General features: G+C 42.3%; 1 protein-coding gene across 2 annotated transcripts in view; it reads right to left on the minus strand.

Annotated features, from left to right (window-relative positions):
- The window catches only part of LOC102778775 (neuroligin-2-like), a 255,467-nt gene that overhangs the window by 19,070 nt on the left and 211,349 nt on the right, over positions 1–25,048 (minus strand). For both annotated transcript variants that reach the window (XM_087837706.1, XM_087837705.1), the window contains one exon: positions 2,658–2,843. In XM_087837706.1, coding sequence (XP_087693832.1) covers positions 2,658–2,843 — 186 coding nt within the window. The remainder of the gene's footprint in view (positions 1–2,657; positions 2,844–25,048) is intronic.

The following is a 25,048-nucleotide window of genomic DNA, read 5'->3' on the forward strand; positions in this document are numbered from 1 at the left end:
CAACCAGTGACCAATGACTTGTAGTCACAGTACTGAGTACTGAGGTAAACATTCCGCATCCACGAATGAGAACAAAGAATACCTCTGACTAACACATGACAGGGCTGTGAAACATACAATCTTAAAAAGTTAACTATATAAATAAACATGAAAAATGATATGCTAGCAAACAGACTTTACACATCAAGACTTAAAATCATCAGTCATAGCACTCATACTTTAACTGTTATTTACTGTTGTTATGCAGTAATGACAAGGTTTTTAAAGGATAACTGAAAGTGGAATATTGCCATGAATTGTAAGCTGTTATTACATCTTTTCATGATAACTAATAAAGAGACCAGAAGCAACTAATAGTAATAATAATAATAATGGATTGGATTTATATAGCGCTTTTCAAGGCACCCAAAGCACTTTACAATTCCCTTATTCATTCACTCTCACATTCACACACACTAATATGGACTTATAATTAAAATGTGTATTTTCATATAAAGTGTTCCCATTAATAAAACTACTAATAATAATGAAAGCACGTAAGTTACAATAACCCATTTAATATTAGTCACTTTGCGGGATGTCGGGCTAGTTATTTACTACTTTTAACTTATGCTAATCACACCATGACTTAGTAACACAAAGAAAATACAAACTTTTCCCTCCAAAGTGTTAAAGAAGTGAAGTTACCAGGCTTTATAGGTTATATTTGTGTATATGCAATCAGACAGGGGTGCTCAACAGGAAAGTCTGGGGGTGGTCTGGGTTAATGTGAAGGGTTAACAGACATCAGCGGTAATTACAGACATTGTGTTAAACAGATACAGTGACACAGCAGCAGCGCACAGATGCTCATTCAAGCTTTGACAACACATTTGTTTTCAAGGCACATCTACGCAGACAGAATGAATCAAAATTAGAGACAAGTCAGACGTCTGCTTGGTGCTTCAGACACACACGCACACGCGCACACAGAGCAGTAATTGAAACAGATGCGTGGTTGTGTGAACACACTGTCTAATCTCTCTCGTTCTTCTCACCCACCATTTCTTTCCTGTTTCTGTCCTTTGCAGTTTGTGTGTGCGAGACGGAAAATGAAGAGAGGGGAGACATATTGAGGGAGAGTCCTCGAGCAGCCGAGAGAACAGAGGAGCCACGACTGGAGGAGGACAGCTTCAAGAACAGCATGATCAAAGGCGGTGAGCGCGTGACCGTTTGGCTGCGGATCGTCGGCCACGCTGATCTCAGTTCCGATCAAAGTCGATTGGTCTGTCGGCCTCTGTCTTTTGGCGGTGCGGTGTTAACACTTAGCCCTCGGGGTGTGTTGTTGGTAATGGGGAGCACGAGGTCAGATAGATGTTGGATTTCAGTGGAGAGAGAGACTTCCTGCTGCAGAGCAGTGAAGCGCGGACAGAGGAGCGCACGCCAAAGGCAGGTAATTCAGGGTAATGCTGGAGCTCCCACGCCATTTATCCTCCAAAGAGATGAATAACATAACGTGGATCAAACCTCCGCTCGCACATTAGCTACACGACTGCTTAAATTGTTCAGTTCAAAGGACAAGCAGTGTTTTCCTTTGGGGATAAAGGTGTCAAGTGAACATCACAGGACTTAACTGTTTCTGGACTGGAAGCTGCCAGCTGTGCTTCTATACGTGACAATCATATTTTACATTAAATAAAACGTGGCTCACTAAAGAGAGCTGAACTGACTGACTGAGGACAGAAACTTTAGTCATTCAGACAGAATGTATGCAAAGGAGAAAAATATATTAGTCGAGAAATGTATGTTAAAGGAGGCATGGTCCTCCCCGTGGTCCGACCCGGTCTCTAGCTGAACCACACATCTTTCTATAGTCTGACATGCTTCACATTGTGTGACGCAGCAGAGCACCACAGATGTGCAGACAACACAAACTGCATCAGTTTGCTGTAAATGAATAAAACTGCACAGATAAACAACTCTCCATGTTATTCACTAGTCCAGAGAACAACACCTTCATCCTGTATTTCATTTTTTGTTGCGCCTGGCCTGCACACATCTGGCCACTAAACAGACTGAAGGTGTGATTTAGCGAAGGATGTTGGTTCATTTAGAGTTTTGTCTCTGTGAAAAGAAATAAACGACGGGAAAAAAAACTACAAATCTTTAAGCTTATCAGATCCAGCCCAGAGTAAACGAAATATGTGAAACTGATGTTGGTTTTTTGAGTTTTTTCTTCTTATGGCTCTGTGTGATGTCAGAGACAGCAAAAATCCTTGATGCAGTCATCTCAGGCACACAGCTATGAGCAAAGAAGCTCCGCCCTCCTGCTGTTCACACCTTCTGTTTATAATAAGACGACAATCAGAAGAAAGTTGGTTTAAAGAAAGGGGGATAAGAGCTGAAATGGCTGTTTCAGTCTGAGGATGAACAGAGGAGCTGCACTCTGGTCCACTATAAGACATCTCTGATCCATGTAAAGCATCTCCAGCAAAGTCTAAGAATGAAATACAGAGCTGGAAATAAGCTAACCTGGCCCTCTTTGATCATTGATTTGACAGGGTGGATCCAAGCTGGTAGCTGGTAGTTAATGTTGGTTTAAATAAGAAAAAGCAGCAAAGGTGGTGAAAAGATATTAAAAACTATGTGCTGTACAAGGAATAAAACATGACATTTACCCTCAGAGTGGTGCGAGAGGATGAGGAGGTTGACACAGGAGGCCCCAGCTCCAGAGCCGAAGATGGTGATCCTCTCCGGGTCTCCGCCAAAGTGGCCTATGTTCTCGTTGAGCCAACGCAGAGCCTGAATCTGGTCCAGCAGGCCATAGTTCCCCTTAGCAGACTGATCTCCGGTGCTCAGGAAGCCTTATGTGTGGGACACAAAGATGGAGGGAGGAGAAAGGTGAGGGAGTGTTTTCAGAGGAGCATGGGGAGGATGGAGGGGGATGAAGAGAGAACAAGACAAGATGTTATTGGGAAGTGTAGCTTTAATATTTAGCATCTGTCAGGAAAGTGATTCCCACTTTGGCCTGTAGCTCCACTTCTGGGAGGGAACTGCAAGAGTGCAGAGAACGAGATCGCTCGAGTGTGCAGCACCATCAGTCATCAACAAGGAGTCACAGCCGGTGCACAGAGACAACAAAGGGAGTGGCACAAGCAACTGCTTTTTCAGCCCCTGTCTTAATGACCTTCTCTCTCTCTAATGTCATTGAGCAGCAACTTCTGAACAGACCTAGTCAGAGTACGACAGCCGTGTGTCTGAGGAACGTAGGAGGCCCTGACCTGAATCGTACAAATAACCAGATCAAATATCATGACACATGATATGAAATAGAAAGAAGACCAAACAGAAACATTTACCTTCACAGGCAGAAGATTTTAGGACAGAAAAAAACAAGCGACACAGGTGCCACAGAAAAATGCATGAATATTCAAGTTCAATTAAAGTACCCCAGCAACTCAAAACACATGCTGCGTGTATCCCATCACACCCATGAAGACTCTGAAATGAGCCAATGTCTCAAAGGGAGCGATCTGAATTAACTGAGAATGTGGTCTGATTGGAAAAGCCAAAGCCTCACAGTTCCTTACATGCATCCTCTCATGAGCTGTGCAGGGGCCTAATTTGCATACATAATGTGAACTATACATACCCTGAACACCTCCACTCTATGCATGCAGCACTGTTAGTGCATTAATTATTCATTCGGCGCTTTGTCTGATATAATTGAGTTTAATTTCTTCATTGTACCTCATAATGACACAGAATGCTGTTTTCAAATCAAAATCCCCCCGTGGAACGATAAAGCAGCCGACGCTTCCCGAAGTTTCCCCGTAAGACGACCCTCCCGTTTATCAGAGCAGCCGAATAATACCTCGCCCTTTATGATGTTCGCCGACATTTGCCTCTCACGATTACTGGTAAGTATCTTCGATTGTTCCACCAAAGACCTAAATCTTTCCTATTTGAGTACCCATTAACCGGCAGCCCCTGAGATCCTAACGGGACTTCTAATTAAAGCTTTATTAAAGACAGGTGCACTGGAAAGGTCATCAATTAAGCTGCTACAGTGGAAGCTGAACACTTGTATGCTGGTAGCTGCTCTGATCAGCTCTAACACAAACATACAGTACGATATCTGCTATGGGTGTCTCAGTAGTGTTATCAAGATAAACGGGAATTTGGGAGCCAGCACACCAACATAAACATTTCTTAATTTATTACACATTTAATCTGTTCAGCGCTGGTTACACTGGGAAACAGCTAGGCCCGACTGTATTTATGGGGTCTAATGATCTGTCTGTGGAGGAAGAACAAAGGAAGGAAAATCTAAATAAAGACAAATAACTCAAGCCAAATTAAAAACTAAAAATACAACCAAGAACTGTATATATTATGTTATAATTGAACAGGAATTATAAGTGAGAGCGGGAAAGGCGGACTTACTAAGGGCTTACACATGAGGATGTGCTGCCACCTTGTGGTAAAAACAAGAAAGACCACCTGCATTTTCTCCAAATATCCCTCACATACTACAGAAACACATCCTTGATAAGTAATAAGGATTATAAAATAAAACCACATAATTATGGCATGAATATGTAGTGGCTATAACTGAGAAATCACAGAGAAACCTGATGATAATTATTAAACACAAGAACAGCCAAAGAATTACAGTAAAAAGAAGACACAAGTTATTGGAATTTACTCGCATATTCGTCTAACTACACACCAGTGAACCTGCTGCACCTACATGAACGCATTAAAACTGGATAATCAAACTTCTTTCCATAAACCCCGAAGCCCCCACACTGCCGGAGCTGCTGCTGAGGAGGGAGGGCGTTTACTGCTCCGAGAAAGGTGGTGAGCTCATTACTGGCCACATGAATCCAGCTCATGGAGAGATGAGGAATATGAAGTTTGTTGCAGGGCGGGGGAGGGGAGGGGGGTGTTACCTGATCACCTTTTGTGCATGAATATTTCATTTTAATTGCACTGCACCACAAACGAGATGTCGATGCTGCACAGAGTTTACGGCAGTAACCAAACTAATTACGTCAAGTACATAATGAATCAATATTTTCCTACTTTCTCTTTCATTTTTACAGTTCACCTTTACGATCCATAAAACAAAACAGATCAAAGTGCGTCTCGAGAAGCATCTTATTCCATTACGGCTTTTGTGCTGCTCTTAAAAGACCACAAACACTCACAAATAAGCAGCATGTTTGGGTGCGTTAATTAAGCCGAGCACAAACAAGAGGCAAATAAGCTGCCTAATGCCCTACTGTAATCACCATGATATATTAAACATAACCAATTATGCTAATGAGGTCATTAATTTGGCTAATTACTGCAATGCATAGCAATATTTCTGTGTCAGCACAGTTTCTTGGACAAAGAAGAAAAAGAGAAAGCTCTGGCAGCAAAGTCCAAAGGTGGGAAATAATCATTATTGTGCAGCTTCTTGAAGCATCTATTATCACAGTGGCCGTGCCGGTGGAGCAGCAAAACACAGAAGTGGGCCACACAGAGCCAGCAGACACCCCAGATCCTCGTGTTATCTTTCATAACAGCCGAAGCCGCCGTCTTCTCTGCACCTCCACGCTGCGTCCATCTGACAGAGAGACAGTGCACAACAGCAGGCCACTTCACCCGTCCTCCCCCCCCACCTACCCCCGTCTGCTCTAATCTGATAAAAGGTTTGAGAGAAAAAAAAAAAGAAATCGAGGAGCTGGTGAAAACGCAGCAATGCAAGATGAAAGGCGCGGCGCCGCATGAATAGCCTTTAAAATGGCTGTGGTAACGAACAGTGGTTGGGGGGGGGGGGGGGGGGGGGGATGAGGGAGGGGTAGAGCGAGGCAGAGATGAGAGTAAAGGAAAAGGCGAGGAGGATAGTGGGTGTTCTGTGAGCCCCGGATAGAGGCACACTGTTTCATCTGCCTCCAAGACACCAGGGGTTGGTTCGCATACACACACACACGTACACAGAGGGACACTGATCAAAGGCTGACGCCACAGAAAAGACTGCCTCCTTTTCTCTTTATCTCTCTCTCCTCTCCCAAAAACACAGGCCGCACACAACACACACATGTAAGCGCGCAAAGACACGGGGATCAAGCGAGTACGTACTGTAAGCACCCCTCCGAAACGCTCCACAGACTCCAAAGTGTGCACGCACCTCTTCGGGAATTGTGAGCACATGCACGGCAAACTGTGGTGCATCTATCCTGCACAAGTTTGTTGTTTGTACGCAGCTATTTCTGTCATTGTGATCTGTACGTACAGGTGACAAACAGCACTCCTCGCAAACTACATGCCGCACAAAGCCAGTGTTAGAGAGTGACACGGGTGCCAGGCAGCAGAGTAATTATTGTTCATCAGGTGTGTGTGAGCGTGTGTGTGTCGCTCAGAGAAATGAACAGATGTGGTGGCTCGAAGCATCTGAATAATGTATAGGACACACAATTTCAATATGTGGCCGCGCACACCCACACACGCGCACCGCTGCCTGCCTCTTTCCGAGGTGATGAAAGCCACCTGTGTGCTGGATAGACTGCACATCCCCAAACTGCTTCTAAGTGCATAATTCCAATTACAGCACCCCATATTTTATGCCACCATCGCCGAAGCTGGAGCGCGCGATCATCCCGCCGCCACGTTAAACGTTTTGCGATTTTTCAAAGGGTCACGCTGAGTGATGCAAAGAGAGGAGGAACGATTTGGAAGCAGGAGTTCAGGGGAAATGAGAGCGATTCCCCTCATTTTCTTCGACAGGCTTAAAAAGGAGCTTTTTTTTTTTTTTTAATCCTCCCACAAACACCACTTTGGCTTAGACACAGCGATTGGCTAAGGGTGATTCGCTCCGCTCTTCTCTCTACTTCCCTTTTGTGCTGGCTCTCTATCTAAAGTTGTTATTGCTATTGCCAGCCTGTGACAACCAAATTATCTGTGAAATTATTCAGATTTTATGCCCTCTTACTGGGCAGGACCCCTGTGTATGTGAGTGTGTGTGTGCTGAGATGTGTTTGATGCCAGTCCTTTCCTGAGCAGAACAACACACCAAATGAGAGGGTTACCTGCTTAACATTAGAAGCAGGGAGTTCAATTCACAGCCTTCCTAACGCTTTATTTTGTATTTATCCTCTCTTCTTATCGCCCAAATCCTCCTTTTCTGTAACAGTCACGTTTGATTTTTCAGCACGGCAGAGAAAACAAACAGCGCGTGTTAATGGTGATGTAAAATAAAACAACGGCCTCTCGTTTTTAAGTTATAAAGCTTTGAATCAATCAAACCCTATTTTGTCACGCCGCCAATCAATGCTACTATATTCAGTAATTACCTCTCTGCCGGAGTCTGCGGTTTCTGGGCTGGAGTCGAAAAACCACTGATGCATGAGGGCTCACCAAAATCACTGTATGCATGGATCGATCAGGCCCAGCATTACACCCGTCTGATACCGTGTAGGTCCATCAACACAGCTCTGATTCAACAGGGCGAAAACAGGGACCTGTGGGAGTGTCCGGTGATGTTTGGCACGAGGGGATAAGCAGCTGATCCTGATGCTTCCCAGCAGAACATCACATCGTTATCATTCATTTTAACTCTTCATCTCTTAACAAAAATCCACGCAGAAGGACACTAGTGGCTATGAGGTAAACCAAGATGGAGAGTCAATGAAATTCAGCAACTTGTAGCAATAACAGGTAAAATAACTGCAGCCATGTGAAGTGGGGAGATTTATATCAACCTATTTTACCAGCAGGAATGAAAGACATCATTGCTTGACATATGACAGGATATATCAGGGGGTTACCAAAGTAGTGTGTGAAAAACTTTACATGTTAACAGGTTTTAGTTGTTTCAGTTGCTGATTGGTTTATGATCCGGCTTCACTGATAGTTTACTGTCACTGGCATCGGCCTCAGTGTGGAACCTTGTAACACAGATCTGTACTGAGTTACTGCTATCGCTGCTAAACCGCCCCCTGAAATCATTCAGCAAACATGGGGTAACTTTTAACATGGTGGTGAAACAGGAAGTGGAATTCATTTGTTAGCAGAGAGCTAGATTTACTGAGTGGGGCAGATTAGCGTGGCACTGCAGTAACCAAGAGAAAAAGAAAAAAAGCTGATGGGTGATACTAAAAAAACCTCCAAAACAAAACACCAATCTGTGAACACAGAAGCAGCAGGTTCATTTCAATAATGATCAACACAAAGAACCGAGAGCAGTACAAATTAGCGAGTTGCAAACGAGCAGACGCGACGAGGTAGTGCTCTATTAACAACAAGCACCGATTGATATTTGTAATCTCACAGCACATAATAAAGAGCAAGAGGAGGTTTTACTCATGAGGAAAGGCAGCGGGAGAAAAATGCACATGTTTGGATGCAGGAATGAAGTTTTCCATCAGAAGCTAATAGGGAGCAGGCAGGGTCGGAGATGGTTGTTCAGTCTGTGTCTAACAGCTGATGGATGTCCAGTAGAGCACAAAATATTACATACAGTGCAGACATGTGAACATCACACTCATCTGGTCGCAGCAGATAGCCCCGCCCCTCCCTGAGCCTGGTTCTGCTGGAGGCTTCTTCCTGTTTTTCTTTCCCACTGTTGCCAAGAGCTTGCTCATAGGGGATCCTCTGATTGTTGGGGTTTCGTAGTGGCTTGAGTTGACTGCTATGGTAATTTCTTCAATAAAACTGACTTTCTGTGTGATACTGCAGGAAACTCCTATTAGCCTAACCCACCTTCACTCATATTAACGGCTGTATTCTGACAGACATTTTAATAGAAAATATGTGAAGGACAGTGAGTGAAATGCTGATTTGTGATGTTGAAGAACTGTACACCCTCATTTCACAGCATCTCACCTGTCATTCAAATAAACGAATTCTCCTAGCGGCAACTGCGCAGCCGTATGAAGCTCAGGTAAGAGGTAAGAACAATAACGTGCACACATGCTGTTACCTCAAGTAATTTCAAGGTGTTAGCAAATAAACCAGGACATTTTTTTTTCAAGAATCCAACTTTGAAGAATAAAAATCCTTTCCGTGTTTCGTATTTGAATCATTAATAGTTGAATATGCATCACCTTTTTTGCACTCTGTCTCTCTCCTCACAGACGCTCCTGCATTCACTCTTATGTCATTCATTCTTTCATCTGCCGCGTCCCTTGTGGTTCTGGCTCTTTTCCTTTCAGGGTTGGGTTTGGAGCTGGAGCTGCTAGCATCTGAAGTCCTGACACTGGTGAGAGAGAAACCAGGCCAGCTCCCAGCAGAGCACGACCATATGCACACAAGCGTTTCTCGTAGCCTTCAATCTGCCCATGCGGGCTTCTGTGTGTGTTTGTGTGTTTTCTGTATGTGTATGTTAAGCATGAAGGGGTGTGATTGCTCTTGTTTTTGTCACAGGCCAGTCCAAGTGTGTCAGAGGGATACAGACGAACACACACGCGTGCACACACACACACTCGGTCATACTCAGAGGGAGGATGGCAGCAAAGGAGAAGTGGCTGACAGAGACAGAATGAGTCACAAAGGGACAAACACAGTGAGAGGAAGTGAGATGATAGATTGCCAGGTGTGTGTGTGTGTGTGTCCACAGGGATGAGAGAAAGACCAGTATCTATTTCACTCTTCTTCTTTAACAAGAGTCTTTATAGAGTGGAGGTGTGCATCTATCGATCAGGTTTTGTTGCCCTGTGAACACTTTTAGAGCCCTGAGGAACAATAGCTCATCCTCCTCATCACACACTCCCATCATGAGCCCTCTCCGTGTTGTGTGTGTGCGCCTCCTTGTCTCCTTTTCTTTGTGTTTCTACAACTCTTCTTCAGCTGAATTCTTTCGCCCCACTCCTGTTTATCTTTCATTCAGCTCCTTCGGGTGTGTCTGTCCCCGGGGTCTTCCAACCAGTCGGAGGGTAATGGCGGGTGAAATAGGGGTGCCGTGGGCCAGATCGGACACGATGTATAGTATAGTCCAAGCTGTGTGCATTGCACTAGCACGCTGCTGCAGTAAGTGTTTTTAGTCACCGGCACGGCTGGCACAAGAAAACAACACATTGAGTTTCTTTATTCGCTCATTTGCCGAACCGTTCACAGGATGCGACGTTAGAGTCGATTAGTGTGTTCCATCCAGAAAATGCAATAATCGTTGGCTTGAAAAGGATTAAAGCTGTGTAGAAATGTTCCAGGTATTTAAAGGCAGTGTGCCTAATGAATCAATGGTTGACCTTAACATGTCTAATTGTTTTCATGCTGAACTTTAAAAATGTTAAAAGGCTGAATAAAGAATTACAAGTGTCAAACTGAAGCAGCAGAGGATGAGATATCCATATGGCACGTCCACACTGGAAGCCAGTCGCTGGTTCGCACATCGCTTTGAAGCTGATGTCATTCCAAATAAATGAATTCTCTGGTTGCCGTGGACGTTCCAGGCTCCAGTTTCCTAGGTGACTCTTTAATGTATCTACTACTAGGTCATGTGTCAATCAGCGCCAGTCTTCAGTGTCACTTCAGTTGCTCGGCTGGAAGACATTTTTTAAAATCTTGGATCCCACATGCTTCCGGCTGCCAGCCGTCATCTTATTTGCTTGAAGTTTTGGAATGTCGTTCACTTTCTCCGGTCTCTTCCAGTGTGGATGCAGGTTTAGTTTACAGAGTTGTAAAGTTCCTCGCCTTCTTCAAGGTCATCATCGTGGGCAGAGATGCTAATGCTTGCAGCATACCTGCTAGTTTTAGTATGCTATGAATCTCATTGTGATTGGGCTGGTTCATCTCTCACCTGCTATCTGCAAAAGTCTGATGTAGTTACACTGCAAGGTGCATGTGAGCAAGTGGTTAGATCGAAAAACAGTAAAGACTGAGAGCTGCACAAGGAGACAAAGCTGAAGGGAAAATTCAAATCTGCCACAACTTTTTTATTTTTTGCATAAAGCTTTGGTGTTTTTACCTTCAATAGCTTAAGAGCCTGTAATTCTTCCCGAGAACATCTTTTATTAGCTCCTCGTTGCCTGGTAAATGCAAAAGTGTACCAACTTCATGCCCCCAGTGGGCACAGCAGGCGAAACATTTAAAACTGTGCAAGCTACATATTAAACCTGACATAACCCCGAAGACATCGCTGGAGATCATTCTCTCCACTTTTAGCTAGTTCCTCCAAACCCTTTCTACAACTATTCCTACAGACTTAGAGTGTTTAAAAAAAATTAAGGGCAAATAAAAAAGGCAACACAAAGTGCCAAAACTCAGCTCCACAGAACTAGCGTCTGGGTCCAGCCGTGGAATAAACCACTTATACAGCGCTCCTGTGTCGAGACGCAGGGAAAAAGGAGCGAGACGAGAAAAGTGGGGAAATGAGGGGAGGAAAAACAAGAGCTAATGAATCCCCGAACTGGTGTCCGCGCCTGCTCCAGCAGCAGCAGCAGCAGCTGTGCGGTGGTTAGATTTACCGAGCAAAACAAACAAACAGCAAAAATAAATGGGTAAACACTCCTTGTGGGTCTGCGGGGGTCTTTGAACGCGTGTCTCTCGGAGTATCCGACTGTACTTATTTGTATGTTTATCTGCATATTTATCTGTGTCTGTTTGTGTGTGTGCGTTTATCTAATCACAATTTCACAATTTCACCCTCTTAGGCTGCAAGTGGAATGAATGGATGTGACTCTGTGGAGCTAAAAGTAAACCCCTGCTATTCCACTACACGCTGGCAAAGTTGTGAAATACTTCAAATGGATCCCACGCTGGGTTTGGCCTACATACTGTAACTCCACTACACTGCACTGCATATAGCCTATGTGCTACAATTTAGCTGAGCTCAGGTTTTGCTTAGCTGCCACCGTTGCCACTTTTTGGAGTCTTGTTAATCAGACCATGTGCCGCGGCGTAGCACAAACGTCTCCTAACTATGTAACAAAAAGCAAAAGAAAAAAAGGCGATGACACAGACGGGCTCTGTTCTCGTTAACCAGCCTCCTTTGTGCAGCGTCCATAAATCAATCTGTTATTTACTATTGTGGAAGAAGTTTTTTCTGTGTTATGATGCATCACTAAATTGGGCTGAGAGCGAACAGATAGTCCTACAATTTTCACCTCAATGCATGTCAATGAAAAGGGACAGCTCCATATCTGCTCCTTTTGAAAATGTGTTTGAAATCATTATTCAGCTGCTAACCTCCATCTCAACTCAAAGAGCCAGCCTCGCTTGGGGAGTGTCAGTGTTAATATGCTCCTCTGCTGCAACCGCTTAAACCAAACCTCTCCAAGACTCACTCTGTGAGCTAACCAGTATACGTCTAATTCTCCCTCCCTCGCACACACACCTGTATGCATTTGTTTCTACACAACCATCCCACCCTTTTAAAGCACAACAACTCCGAGATGTCTGATGTTTTCCACTTCCGCGGTGTTGTAATTAAAATATGCAAATGGTATCATAAAATGTGTTTCACTCTAATGACTCAATGGCAGTCGTGCCCGATGCCTTCGGCTCTAAAAGGTTACCGTCAGATAAGACTGCTTCACATCAAAAGTGAGGCTGACACGAGCCCGCGTGTTTGAGAGACAAAGGGAATTCTGGGCTTTATCTCCGGCTCATAAAGAAACTAATCTGACTTCTGCTTCTGAAGTTTGCGGAAGACAGCTTCTCAAATCCCCCTCGTATTGCTCATCCTTGACGCAAACACCTCTGCACGCGCGCACACACAAACACACACAAGCTTTCAATTACTTTGACCTTCTATGTATTTTTGAGTAAACAACTTAGATAAATAATGTTTTGGAAAAATGCTGCAGCCAGCTCCCACGCTATTTGGTTGTGTGTCTAGTTTCACATACACAGACAATATTTTGACACAGTCATAGGGCTTAAACCCGGGAATATTGGTGTGACTAACACATGTTTGGCTGTGTGTGTGGGGAGGTCCTCCCCCAGGAAATATGTCAAACACGTAATATTTTTTACATTCTTCTTTTTTTATGTACAAATTCCTTAATTTATGTCAGGAACACATTTTTATTTGTTCATATCATAAGAAATATTGTTCACTCGGCTGCTGTAACAATGTGAATTTCCCAACTCTGAGACTAATAAAGGCTACCTCATCTTATTTTATCGATAATGAATATTCAGTATTGTTAAAATTTATGTTACTTTGTTATTTGTTATTTGTTTGTGCAACTGAAATTATGACTTCCTAAATAATGTACTCTATGATGTATGGGGATGCTGGCAAGTATAGACTCACTGTTTGGATCACTGTCTCCAGCTACAGTGTAAATAAAAGTTCTTTTTAAAGTAGGCATACTCCAGGGGTGTCCAACTCCAGGCCTCAAGGGCCAGTGTCCTGCAGGTTTTACATCTCACCCTGGGTCAACATGCCAAGTATTAGTTCATTAGCAGGTCTCGGGAGCACTTCAAGACACGTTGAGGAGGTAATTTAGTCATTTAAATCAGCTGTGTTGGATCAAGGACACATCTAAAACCAGCAGGACACCAGCCCTCGAGGCCTGGAGTTGGATATGAAATTTAGCGTCTATAATTATATACACTGTTGCATGTCAGTAAAAACAAATAAGAATATTTCCCACTGATATATATAATGAAATTCCATATTTCAACATCTTTCAGCAGATCAACAGATCAGAGTTCATTTCATGTTTGGTATTCTTAGAATTATCAACGATTATGAACAACTAGAGATGAAAATTTAACTGTGAATCTTTATGCTCTGCTCACATTATTTCCATAAACTCCAGAAGAGGTTTGGAAAACTAACTACACTAATGTAAAATTAGTTATACCCCTTTGGAAACAAAAATGTTACTTTTACAGTTGACTTACACTCGCTTTGTTAGGTACACTTTAATGCCAGGTTAGACACCATTTTTCCTTCAGCACTGTCGTCATTCTTCACGGCATTAATTCAACAACATGCTGGAAACATTCGTCACAGATTCGACCATTTATTATGTTCAAGAAACCAGTTTGAGATGACCTGAGCCTTAAGACAAGGAGTGTTAACCTGCTGGAACTGTGGTCATAAAGGGATGTACATGTTCAGCAACAACACACAGGTAGGCTGTGGCACTTAAACAAAGTTCAGTTGGTTCTAAGCGGTCCAAAGTGTGCCACACCATTACACCACCAGCATCCTGAATCACTCACGAGGCAGGATGGGTCCATGCTTTTATGTTGTTTATGCCAAAACCCTACCATCAGAATGTTCCAGCACAAATGGAGGCTAATTAAAACCAAGAAACATTTTTGCAGTCTTCTGTTGTCCACCTTTGGTAAGCCTCTGCAAACTGTAGCATCATTTTCCTAATCATAGCTGAAAGGAGTGGCTACTTAGGGTATGAATTTGAAAATCCTACACCGCCTCCTTTTCTAAGTATCAGATTCACAAACTTGAGTGTCCACGCCGCTCCGCCTGAACACTCGGCGGGTGACGACAATACCCCATCAGCCTTTTACAGCTGAGGGATGAAAAACAAAGAAAAGAAAAACCCAAGAGGTAAAAATACACCAAAACAGTAACAAACAGCTACAGTCCCCAGTGAATACTGAAAGCGTACATGAAGATCCCATCACACTAACAGCAGGATAACAGAGGTAGAGTGCATAAGCACGTGCTATCAACCTGAAGTTAAAGGCTACTGGAGAGCTTCCATTATTTCTCGCAATAATAATAATAAACAACAACAAATAAGTTTGCCAAAGGCTTTTGTCAGAGGTGATGTTTTTCTCTCTTCACTGCATCACTTACAAATGGAAAACGCCCCTCCTGCATGAGAAGCCAGATAACTCTGTTTGTCGACCTCGTGATGTGTGCTTTGTCGTATCGCTCCGAACGCACACGGGGAAAACCGTGAATGAAATCACTCTCGGGAGGACCACGCTCGTCTCGCTGCATGATCAACTCACAAGACGGGTCTGTGTCGGGAGCACATCTATCACATCTGTAACGTGTGCAGAGGAAGTACCAGAAGATTTAGAATGTACAAATGGAACAACATGAGACTGTCAGAGGAAACTCCGGCATTTCTCAGCATTCGCACTACTGGAAAAATTGACTTCATGTATGATGTAGCACACGGCAACCAATTACATCCAGTGTTTTCAATGTTCAGCCAGCCCCGGCAATGTTTAATGTGATGACAAGGAGAGAGCGCAGAACATTTCATTCATATCCTACAATGATGCAGCAGCGCAGAACCAAAGAGAGAGCACTCCCCTTCAGTCTCATAGAAGATTGACGTAGCCACTATGACCTACATCCACTTTGCAGCTTAAAGTCTCAGCACCAGCGTTTGATTTCTTTTTTTGGATGTAACCATATTTAGACTAGAGAGTGACGTAATCAAGAACAGCAAGCTTGGTAAGCGATCACATTCATAAACTGTATGGGTACAAAACATAAACACATAGAGACAAATGCTGCTAATTAGAGCTAATAGTTTAAAAATAATAATTTTACTTGAAGCACAAGTTTCTTTGATGGATTTTACTTGAAGTAAAACACTTTATTTGACAAATAATTAAATTAAAAATGCCTGAAATAGAACAACAGAAACAACGTGTATAGTTCAGGGACTTGAACTAGCTTCTACAGCTCCAAGCTTAAAGACTCAACACAATTAAAACAGGCGCGTTATGAAAAACGTCACCGAGCATTCGGTTATTATGAAAGGGGGAAACTATTTATAGTTAACGTAGTATTTAATACTTCAACACGGGAGTCTAAACATATGACATGATGACAGCCCAGTTATCACAGCTATGCAAAAGGCAAACAAAGAATAAAATAAACTCATCATCAGATAGGGAAAAACAACTAAAGATTAAATGTTGGAAGTCTCCAACATCTAAAAGAAAGAACTAAACAATCTGCAGTGCAAGCAGTTACTGCAAGTATGTGTCATTTACCTTCAAAGACAATGTGGTATCTATTTCTTCTCCCTCCCACTGTCTCAGTGTTATTGAATGCACTGGCCCCTTTCTCTTCTCTAATTCGAGGTCTTCCAAGACAAGCCCAGGCATGAAACCTCCATCATGTGCACGTCAGACCGTCCCTGAGCTGGTGACACCACAACTCTGCTGACAGAATACAGTACATTTCATCTCCTTTCTTCTTTCTTCATCACACTGCCCATCACTCTTCCCTTTTATTCTCTGAGCCAGAATAAACTGCAGGGCTGTCTGTACACGACAACTGTCTGAGCTTCTAAATGACCCAATAAATTACCTGCTGTGTTCAATGGAAAGGAATTTTAATTGCCTTTTGCCAAAAATCAAGATACTTTATGAGTGCAAGAATGGCAGAGCCTTTGGATTATATCCAGAGCGTGTAGTTCGTTACATAATTACTCAACTGATTGATTGCTAGTTATAGTTAACTTTTTTCCAGAAAAAAATGAATTAATTTGCTCTAAAAGCTTCCTGTGAAACTCTCACATTATTATTACCTGCATTTAGAATTTTATAGAATTTAATGTTTTCCGAGATGCCATCCCATGCATTCAAAGTTACACTGGAAACTGGGCCTGTAAGAAAAATGCCAGCGAACCCATATTAAAATTTCCAAACTTGAGCATTAGCCACAGCTGGTTATTTTCAGAAAAAATAATTGAACAAAAACCCCAAAACACAAGTTTGAACCATTCAAATATTGCATTACATCCACAAGAGGGCAAGCCAATACAACAAAAGCTGCAACTACTGCTACAGGTTTAAAAAATCTACATAACCATGCAGTCCAAAACAGGCAAAGAAAACCAAGACTCCACCAGGAACCTATGTTGCATTTTCCCACAAACCCTATAATAACTGTGTAATAACAGCGGCACAGCCTGCTAACGTAGCCTATCAACATATACACACACTTGTTGATAGACTACCTTAGCAGGCTGTGACTAATCTAATCTTTTACCCCATATAACTATTTTCTTAATAATTTAAATATAATAATATATTGTTGTATTTATTAACTTAGAGAAATAAGCAACAAAAAATGTAATTGCTTATTTTGAAAGTCAATTTTACCAACGAAGAAGAAGAACTGCGAAGTAAAAGAAAATATCTATTAGCATGTTTATCTAATGAAGGTTTATCTTATCTTATATTAATCTAGACCTACTTTGAAACAAAATTACTATAAACCTAGGCTCTCAGGCTCCTTTGAATCCAACCTGTGTCTCTGCAATTGAATCACAGGGACCAACTGAGAGGACCAAAAAAGCCACTTTTGAGACTCTTGTACTGCCTAAGTCAGAGGTGTCGAACTCCAGGCCTCAAGGGTCGGTGTCCTGCAGGTTTTAGATGTGTCCTTGATCCAACACAGCTGATTTAAATGGCTACTTCAACATGTCTTGAAATTCTCCAGAGATCTGGTAATGTACCAACCCTTTAGTTTAGGTGTGAGAGATCTAAAACCTGCAGGTCATCGGCCCTTGAGGCCTGGAGTTCGACACCCCGGGCCTCAGTAAAAGGGCATATTAGCAAGGTTATGGTTTGGGTAGCGTTTGTGTGTGCGTCGTTCTGTCAACTCGTTTAGGGTGGGGTCTTGTCAACAACCCATTAAAATCTGTCTTACATCGACCACAGTCTTTAACCCTGGAGAACCCATGGGGTCGGCTCTGACCCCATGGGTTCTCCAGGGTTAAGGTCAACTTAAAGATTTATTGGTTGAAAATTGACAAAAAGCCTTATATTATTACGTTATCCCTCTCTACAGAGGATTTTGAATTTTGAGATATTCACATGCATGACGATCGAAGCTATACATTTTAATAAGTTATACATTTTTGGAAAATAACCAGATAAATCTTTTGACTTAATTCTACTTTGAATTAATCATTTATATCCGTCCAATTAAATTCCTAATTATATTGACTAATTATCACCTCTTTCTCTCCCCGTACTAGCAGCAGTGCATCTGAAGCCTGCAGCTACGCCACACAGCTGTTCCAGCTTTGCTACACAGCGTGCTGTATCACCCCCAGCAGCACCGCGTCTAACAGTGTTAGCATTCGGTAAAGCCTGTGAGAAAGACTGACAATGTTTGATTGTTTTTGTTTTGTTTTGGGGCATTTTCCCTGAAAAAAATCAGATATTGAGTTTATGTTTTTTTATGCTATAGCATGCAATTATATGTAATGTAAATGTAATGTAATCCTACATCTGTGTCAGACTTTTTGTTGTTTGTTTTTAATAAAAACTTCCAACTTCTTATTGATCTGTACTGAAAGTCTTGATAAAGCATATTTATCTCAGATAACAGTAATTAAAAAAACAAGGACGTATATTTCAGCAAATTAGAGAGAAATTAGAGACACATTTTCAACTGGCAAAGATTAATAAGAATGTTCAAGAAATAAAAAGAAAATCTGTTTTTATCAGAACAAAGAACAAACACAGCACTCCAACATTCTGACTGCAGTTCATAATGGAGAAAAAATAAAGTAACAGCATGAATACAAAGTAGGCTCATTAAAAGGCTTGCTATTCACACAAAGTTTCATCCCTTCCACTATGCACTCAGCTATCAGTCGGAGGGTGGGAAAAGTCTTCCTAGGAAAAGTCTGTAACGTGACCTTCGATTCTGAAAGTGGCTGAAATGCCAGAATCACAGTAGAGTGTGTGCTCTCTGGAAGCTCTGAGATGTCTCCTATGTTTATATGTTTCATGCACCCCCTGTAATCCTGCTGTATATCCTGAAAGGTCAGCAGGGTTTTTGGTACCGGCTCTGAGTGATGGGTAGCTCTACTGTGTGATCACTGTCATTGCTCTCTGCAGAGTCGAACAACAGAATAAATGTTAGCAATATGATGCAGAATACACACTAAAGTTTGGTGACCTGCCCCGTAATCCGGTCGTTCCTGTTGCCCCCCTGTTTGAGTGACAGTAACTGATATGGGGGAATGGGCAATAGGGTTAATGTGCACTCACTGAGGTAATGCTATCCACCAACCATAATGCACTGTGGCCCAGTGTAGCCAAACACACAACAACACTCCACACAAAAGGGAATTAATTTACAATTTTCAACATAAAGACAAAGAATGTAGACTCTAGCTGCAGGAGCGCTTATTTTACATATAATGATGAATGACTCAGCCTACTGGAATTAGTGACCACTGACCTATAGCTCCACTAAACTCTTCTATTTTCGTATGTATGTATGAAATGGCTCACCTGTTAGCTGTGCCTTCCCCGCACACTGGAATGCTAATGCATTAAAGGGGAAAACAAGCTAAAAACTGACTTCATTTGTTTAACTGCTCAAAACAACTTTGGAAATGATTATATTATATTATTAGAACTTATTCATTTCTTTTTAAAACTGATTTCTTAAAACCTGAGCATATAAAAAACCCAATTTTGAGACAGTCTAAACTGTATGAATAAGTAATATTTTGTTATTTAGCTAGCTTATCGAATATCTGCAATACCAACAAAGGAGTTATGTTAATATTTTAGGCTGCTTTCCATGGGCAGTCGCCATCAGCCGTGTGTGGGATGATACAGCACAACTGAAGTAAGCCAAACTGCGTTTGAAATGTTTGCTTCAGTGTTGAGTACAAAGCGAGCGCTCTACAGTAGGTGAGGGAGTGAAAAAGTGAATACTGTGAGCACGGCCACGATTTGGGTAAAAATACCAAACTGTTCTTGGAGTTCACGGTACAGCCTGTATTTTCCTTGCATGACTTCATTAAGCATCTTTGAGTTCAAACTATCACAAGGTGAAGATTCTCATAACAGCAAAGGGGATTTAGTGTTAGCATCCCAGAACAAGTGACTGCTCATTGGCCAGAATGGGCCAATCAACATGCCTGACATCATTTTTTAAACGTCTACTTACGCAGAACACTGGTATGGTTAAAGTATGGTAGTGAAATAGAGCGAGACGGAAACTAAGTGAAAGAGATAAGTAAGTCAAAGTCAACATGTATGTGTGCCGTTCATCGAGACGTCCGAGGCTTTGATGAATAATTCATACAGCATAAATAGAAGCAGAGTAACCTAAAAACCCTTCAATGTGTAAAATGTTCTTTATGGTTCTGCACACCAGAAATGTCCATTATTCAGATGATCTTAAATTGCCATAAAACATTCATCAGGAACCAAGCAATGAAGTCTTTAAGTTTAGCAGACCATAAAGGAACCAAATTAACAAATACACTTACAGATTCCACTCTGCTGCGCTCGAGGTTTGGACAGTTATTTACACTTCAGCACAGAGCGCGGGGATTAAATCTTCTGACCCGTCCAAAGTCACAGTTTGGCTGATCAATTTGCGTTTTTGTGCCTAGTGGAAGTGGTGCCAGCAAAGATTGGCAGTGACATTGCTTCTGCTGGACTGACACATGAATGAATATTGTAAATAATCATGTTTTCTGCTGGCAGAAGAACCGCTGTGCACACCAGCATTCAGTCAATCTGCTTTTTTCTTAAAGCGCGGATACGTCCCACACCCACATCTTCCTCCATGTGGAGTTTCTCTGGATTATCTAGGAAAAAACAACAACTTACAATTCCTATTTTCTTCTCCTAGCTTCCTTAAAATCGTAGCCTTTTTCGTTTAAACCCCCGCCCTGCAGCACCAACCACAAACCATCAGTCTTCTAGGCGAGCCACAGTCTATCACCCTCCCACAGCATGAGACTATTAGACTTATCTTAGCCAGAGTTGCTCCTAATTTGGCATCCTCACAGCAATGGCTGTAGTGTGTTGAAAGTTATCAGAGTGAGACCAGCTCCCTATTTGGCAGGCAGAGGGGCAGTGCCACCGATGTCTGTCTGCCAGGTTGATTAATAAGTAGCAGCGGAGCGGCTACGCTAACAGACTGGCCTGCCCGGACGCTTCCAGAGCTCTGCTAAATTAATGACACACACAAACTGCGTATACCCATATCAATACACACACACACCTACTCTCCCCTTACTTCTCGCCACACACATGTACTTACACTGAGGCAGACACACTGAAAACTCCGGGTAAAAACGCAGCACAACACAGGTTTGCTGATAAAACAGAGCAGACACACACACACGGGCGAAAACGAACATAAAAATGAGGGAAGACACACACCTGTTCCCTCCTTCTTACCCACCCTAATATCAGCACAAACACACGCACACATGCAAACGCACACAGGCTGTGCCTCCCTTCGTTCAGCAGCGAGGGGTTTGAGCGACAGCTCATCAGGGCTGTATTATCACATTATTGTGAATGCACCATTTCTCTTAAGCAGAGCAGGCAGCCAGGCATAACAGAACACTTCCTCATTCTGCCATTTGTTACTGCCAACGTGACAGGGGAGGGTTTGAGCAAGCACATGTGGAGCTTAACATATAACAGCAGACAAGAAAAACAAGGATATACAGTAAGTAAGAGTGCAAGTGACATTACGGCTCCCGATAAGGTGGTTTTTTTAAATCCCCTTTCCCCCATTCATCTGTCATGTGTAATAGGTCAGACGGCACAGGATGAATGCAACTTTGAGGGGAATGATGCATTTCAGCAACACATTCCCGCTCTAAAATATTACACGCCAGAGAAAGTTGACATATTAGCGCGTGACTGGCAAATACAAAGGAGCAGAACATTAATTCCAGGGATGACATCCTTACTGCTGCTTTGCTTATTTCCCTTTTAGGTTTCAGGCATGCTGTGATTAATGTCCCATCTGTGTTTAATTGTTTCTGAGTGAAAAAAGGACTCAAAGTGAGGGGTGTGATTTGGCTGAGAGGTGGGGTCAGCGTGTGATTTTCTTAAGAAATAAGTGAAATAATATAAATATACCTATTTGCTTACCCACTGCTGCCAATCATTAAAACGCTGCCATTAGAAACACTTTTAATGGCAACAGATTTGTGATGTTTGCAGATTAAACACAGCTAATTACTGTATTATTGCAAAGAGATTTCAGACTGACTCCATCTTTCTTTCATGTGACTATATCATTACAGATGACTGTATATTTAGCATATATAGTCTAAAAAAGTGCTTTCACTAACACTTGGCCTTATTTGTTTTTGAACGATATGTGCATCATGGATATTAAACTTGTCTTCATATTATTAATGAACACATTTGCAATAAATTACTTTCTGGCGACAGATAATTTTACAAAATTACGTTAAATTTGATTCAGATTTTACAGAGCAGAAACATTTGTTTCACATGAACTGCAGAATTATTTTACACATTTACAAAGCACATGCCACTGCTTCAGTGTTGGGAAGGTTACTTTTAAAATGTATTCCATTACAGAATACAGAATACATGCCCCAAAATGTATTCTGTAACGTATTCCGTTACGTTACTCAATGAGAGTAACGTATTCTGAATACTTTGGATTACTTAATATATTATCATGCTGTTTACAACTACGTGAATGTACTATTGCTGTGATTTATTACTGTTACTGAAGGTCCGCGGCTCCCAACCGTAGTAAAGGGACCTCTGGCTAATACGTTGGGTTTGTGTCGAGCTCGTAGCCGAAAAATAGCTTTACTTTGTTGTCTGGGTCAACTTTGCTAGCGAGAGACAGAGAGAGGCGTTGAAAGGCTGCTCCAACAGAACTTATTGTTTTTGGAGGAAAACGGTGTACAGTCGAGTCTTAATAGCTTACTTACAACTGGGCTCGTCAGGCACTCTTCTGGGCTGCAGTGGTTATTATTATATTTACATGCTTCCAGCTCCCGTTTTTGCTCGATGACAGCTCGTACTTTTCCTTTTTCTCCCTCCCTCGCTCACAGACACATAACGGGTATGGCAGTCCATTCTCCCTGCAGCACGGACTACGCTGCCTATGATGCTACATTCTTTAGAGCTATACCTGTAGCATTCTGCCTATTAGCTTAGCACAACAACAACAAAAAGGCCTCTCTCACCCAGGAAACACGCAGAGAGAGAGCGTCACCCTGTAACCATGGCAACCGTAACGCTGCCGCCTGGAACAACAGAACGTAGCTGTCAAACAAAACCCAAACAGTCCTGACCCGCGACAATATGAAACAGGGAAGTACCGCCGTGTAATCCATTTATTTCAACAAAGTAACTGTATTCTAAATACCACCTTTTTAAACGGTAACTGTAACGGAATACAGTTACTCATATTTTGTATTTTAAATACGTAACGGCGGTACATGTATTCCGTTACTCCCCAACAGTGCACTGCTTTGATGCCAGTTAGCTTTCTTCTGTCTACAAATCAGATGAGCCCACATTTTTAAACCTCCCTTTCATGTTTCATGCTATGACAGACACCATGTAAATAATGTCAGTTTGAAAACAGCTTAAAATACTGTAGCTGCAACATTTAGACACACGTAACTGCAAGGTTACTTTAGCTATTGCATTAAAATAAATATTATTGAGTTCATTTTGATGATTGTTAATACATAAGACCAACACAACAGCAGACATGTTCAGAGATGCCAGTCCTATCAGATGTCTTCTCATGTTTCATTCACTTTCTTCTACTCAGTTACTTGCATCTGTCACTACAAGAAGGTTTTTTTCTCAACTCCCACTGATAGTGCTCGCTCTGTGTGTGTGCACCATTTTTTTTTAAATCCGTGCTTGTGTATCAGTGGTTGTATTACCATAAGCTACAGGTGTAAACAGTGGTGGGTCTCTGTTAAGGTGTCTGGTTGGAGACTAAAAAGGAGCAAAGCGCAGGCAGGTGGTCTCACACGCAGTGGGGGTGCACAGCCACTCGCTTATTCAAAGATACAGCATGAAACAGTGAGGTGGAGTAAATACAAACACGCACACGGACACACAACTGCAAAATGATTCCTCGCATTTTGGGGTGTGGCTACATGTGTTAGCGTGTAATTTTGGAGCCGTGAGCGCGTCCTCTTCGTGTTGGTTTTATAAGCCAATTCTTTGCCGATGACCTCTGATCCCCCTCTGATAAAAGATGAGCGCCCTCTTTTTGACCTTGTGAGGATTGGAGGGAGTGTTTGACACTGGCTCTCCTGCCACCGCTTGCTGTGACAGGAGAGCCACATCAACTCATCCTCAGCTGTTGTCAAGCACACCGTTGCCTGGCAACTGGCCAAAGGTAGAACATCGCTGGAGATAAGAAGGACGACCTGCCTGCATCCCTGCCGTTTTCCCTTCTTTCCTCCCCTCGTCCACTCCCACCTTCCTGCTTTCCTTCTTCATCTTTGCTCTCTGCACCTGCTGACACTCAGGTGCTTCATTATCTGGGCAGTGGCAGTTTCTTTCATAAATCTGCTGCTATACAACCGTCTTAAATAATGAAGGGAAAACTATCGCTTTAGCTGTTTAGGAATTACAGTCACACATAATTCATTCATTTTAAGACCTAGCTGTGTCTTCGCCTTTATCAATTTCTCCTTACTTACGAGTGTATATTAAGGGCTTCCACTCCCCTGAATTGACATAAGACCTTTTCTTCTTTATCAAATAAGAAGATGATTACATCGGATTTGCCAGCGCTTGCCTCTCACTGTTGAAAGGCACAAAAAGCCGTTTCATTTTTTAAAACTTTCCACATTTAAAAGACTTCACATTGCGAACAAAAGACTTAAAAAGTGCAATGCAATATACCTACAGTGACAGTGAATGGACAACTGTGAGTGAAAACCCTTCCTTGTTCCCAGCTCGTTTGCTCCACTCTTCGTGCCTTTTTCCCTTTTAGCCATTCATAATCTTAGCGTTCCTCTCTCTTCTCTTTCAAACACAAGCACAGCCCCTCTCTAACTTGTTTCATGCTCTACTTCCTTTCCCTCTCTACTTTCAAAGGCCCGGTAGTCCTGTGACTGGACTGCTTTTGTATAAAAACAGCTGGGACTGCATTCAACTACTGTTACAAAAATCAGGATTGAAGAAGCGAGATACGGTGAATACAGCTGAAGTATGTCGGCCCAGCATGACCAAATATGAAAGAAATGCTTCATACTCATTACGTATGGACAAGTTATTTCAGCCCATTAATATCCACAGCAGAATTTCATCATTTCTTTCTAAGCCAGTGACTAAGGCAAGCACATTTTTCACCAAAACACAAGTGGAAATGTGGTTTCTGTGA

This window comes from Neolamprologus brichardi, chromosome 3 (genome assembly GCF_056152115.1).
Source record: "Neolamprologus brichardi isolate AB-2024 chromosome 3, ASM5615211v1, whole genome shotgun sequence".
Lineage (NCBI taxonomy): Eukaryota > Metazoa > Chordata > Actinopteri > Cichliformes > Cichlidae > Neolamprologus > Neolamprologus brichardi.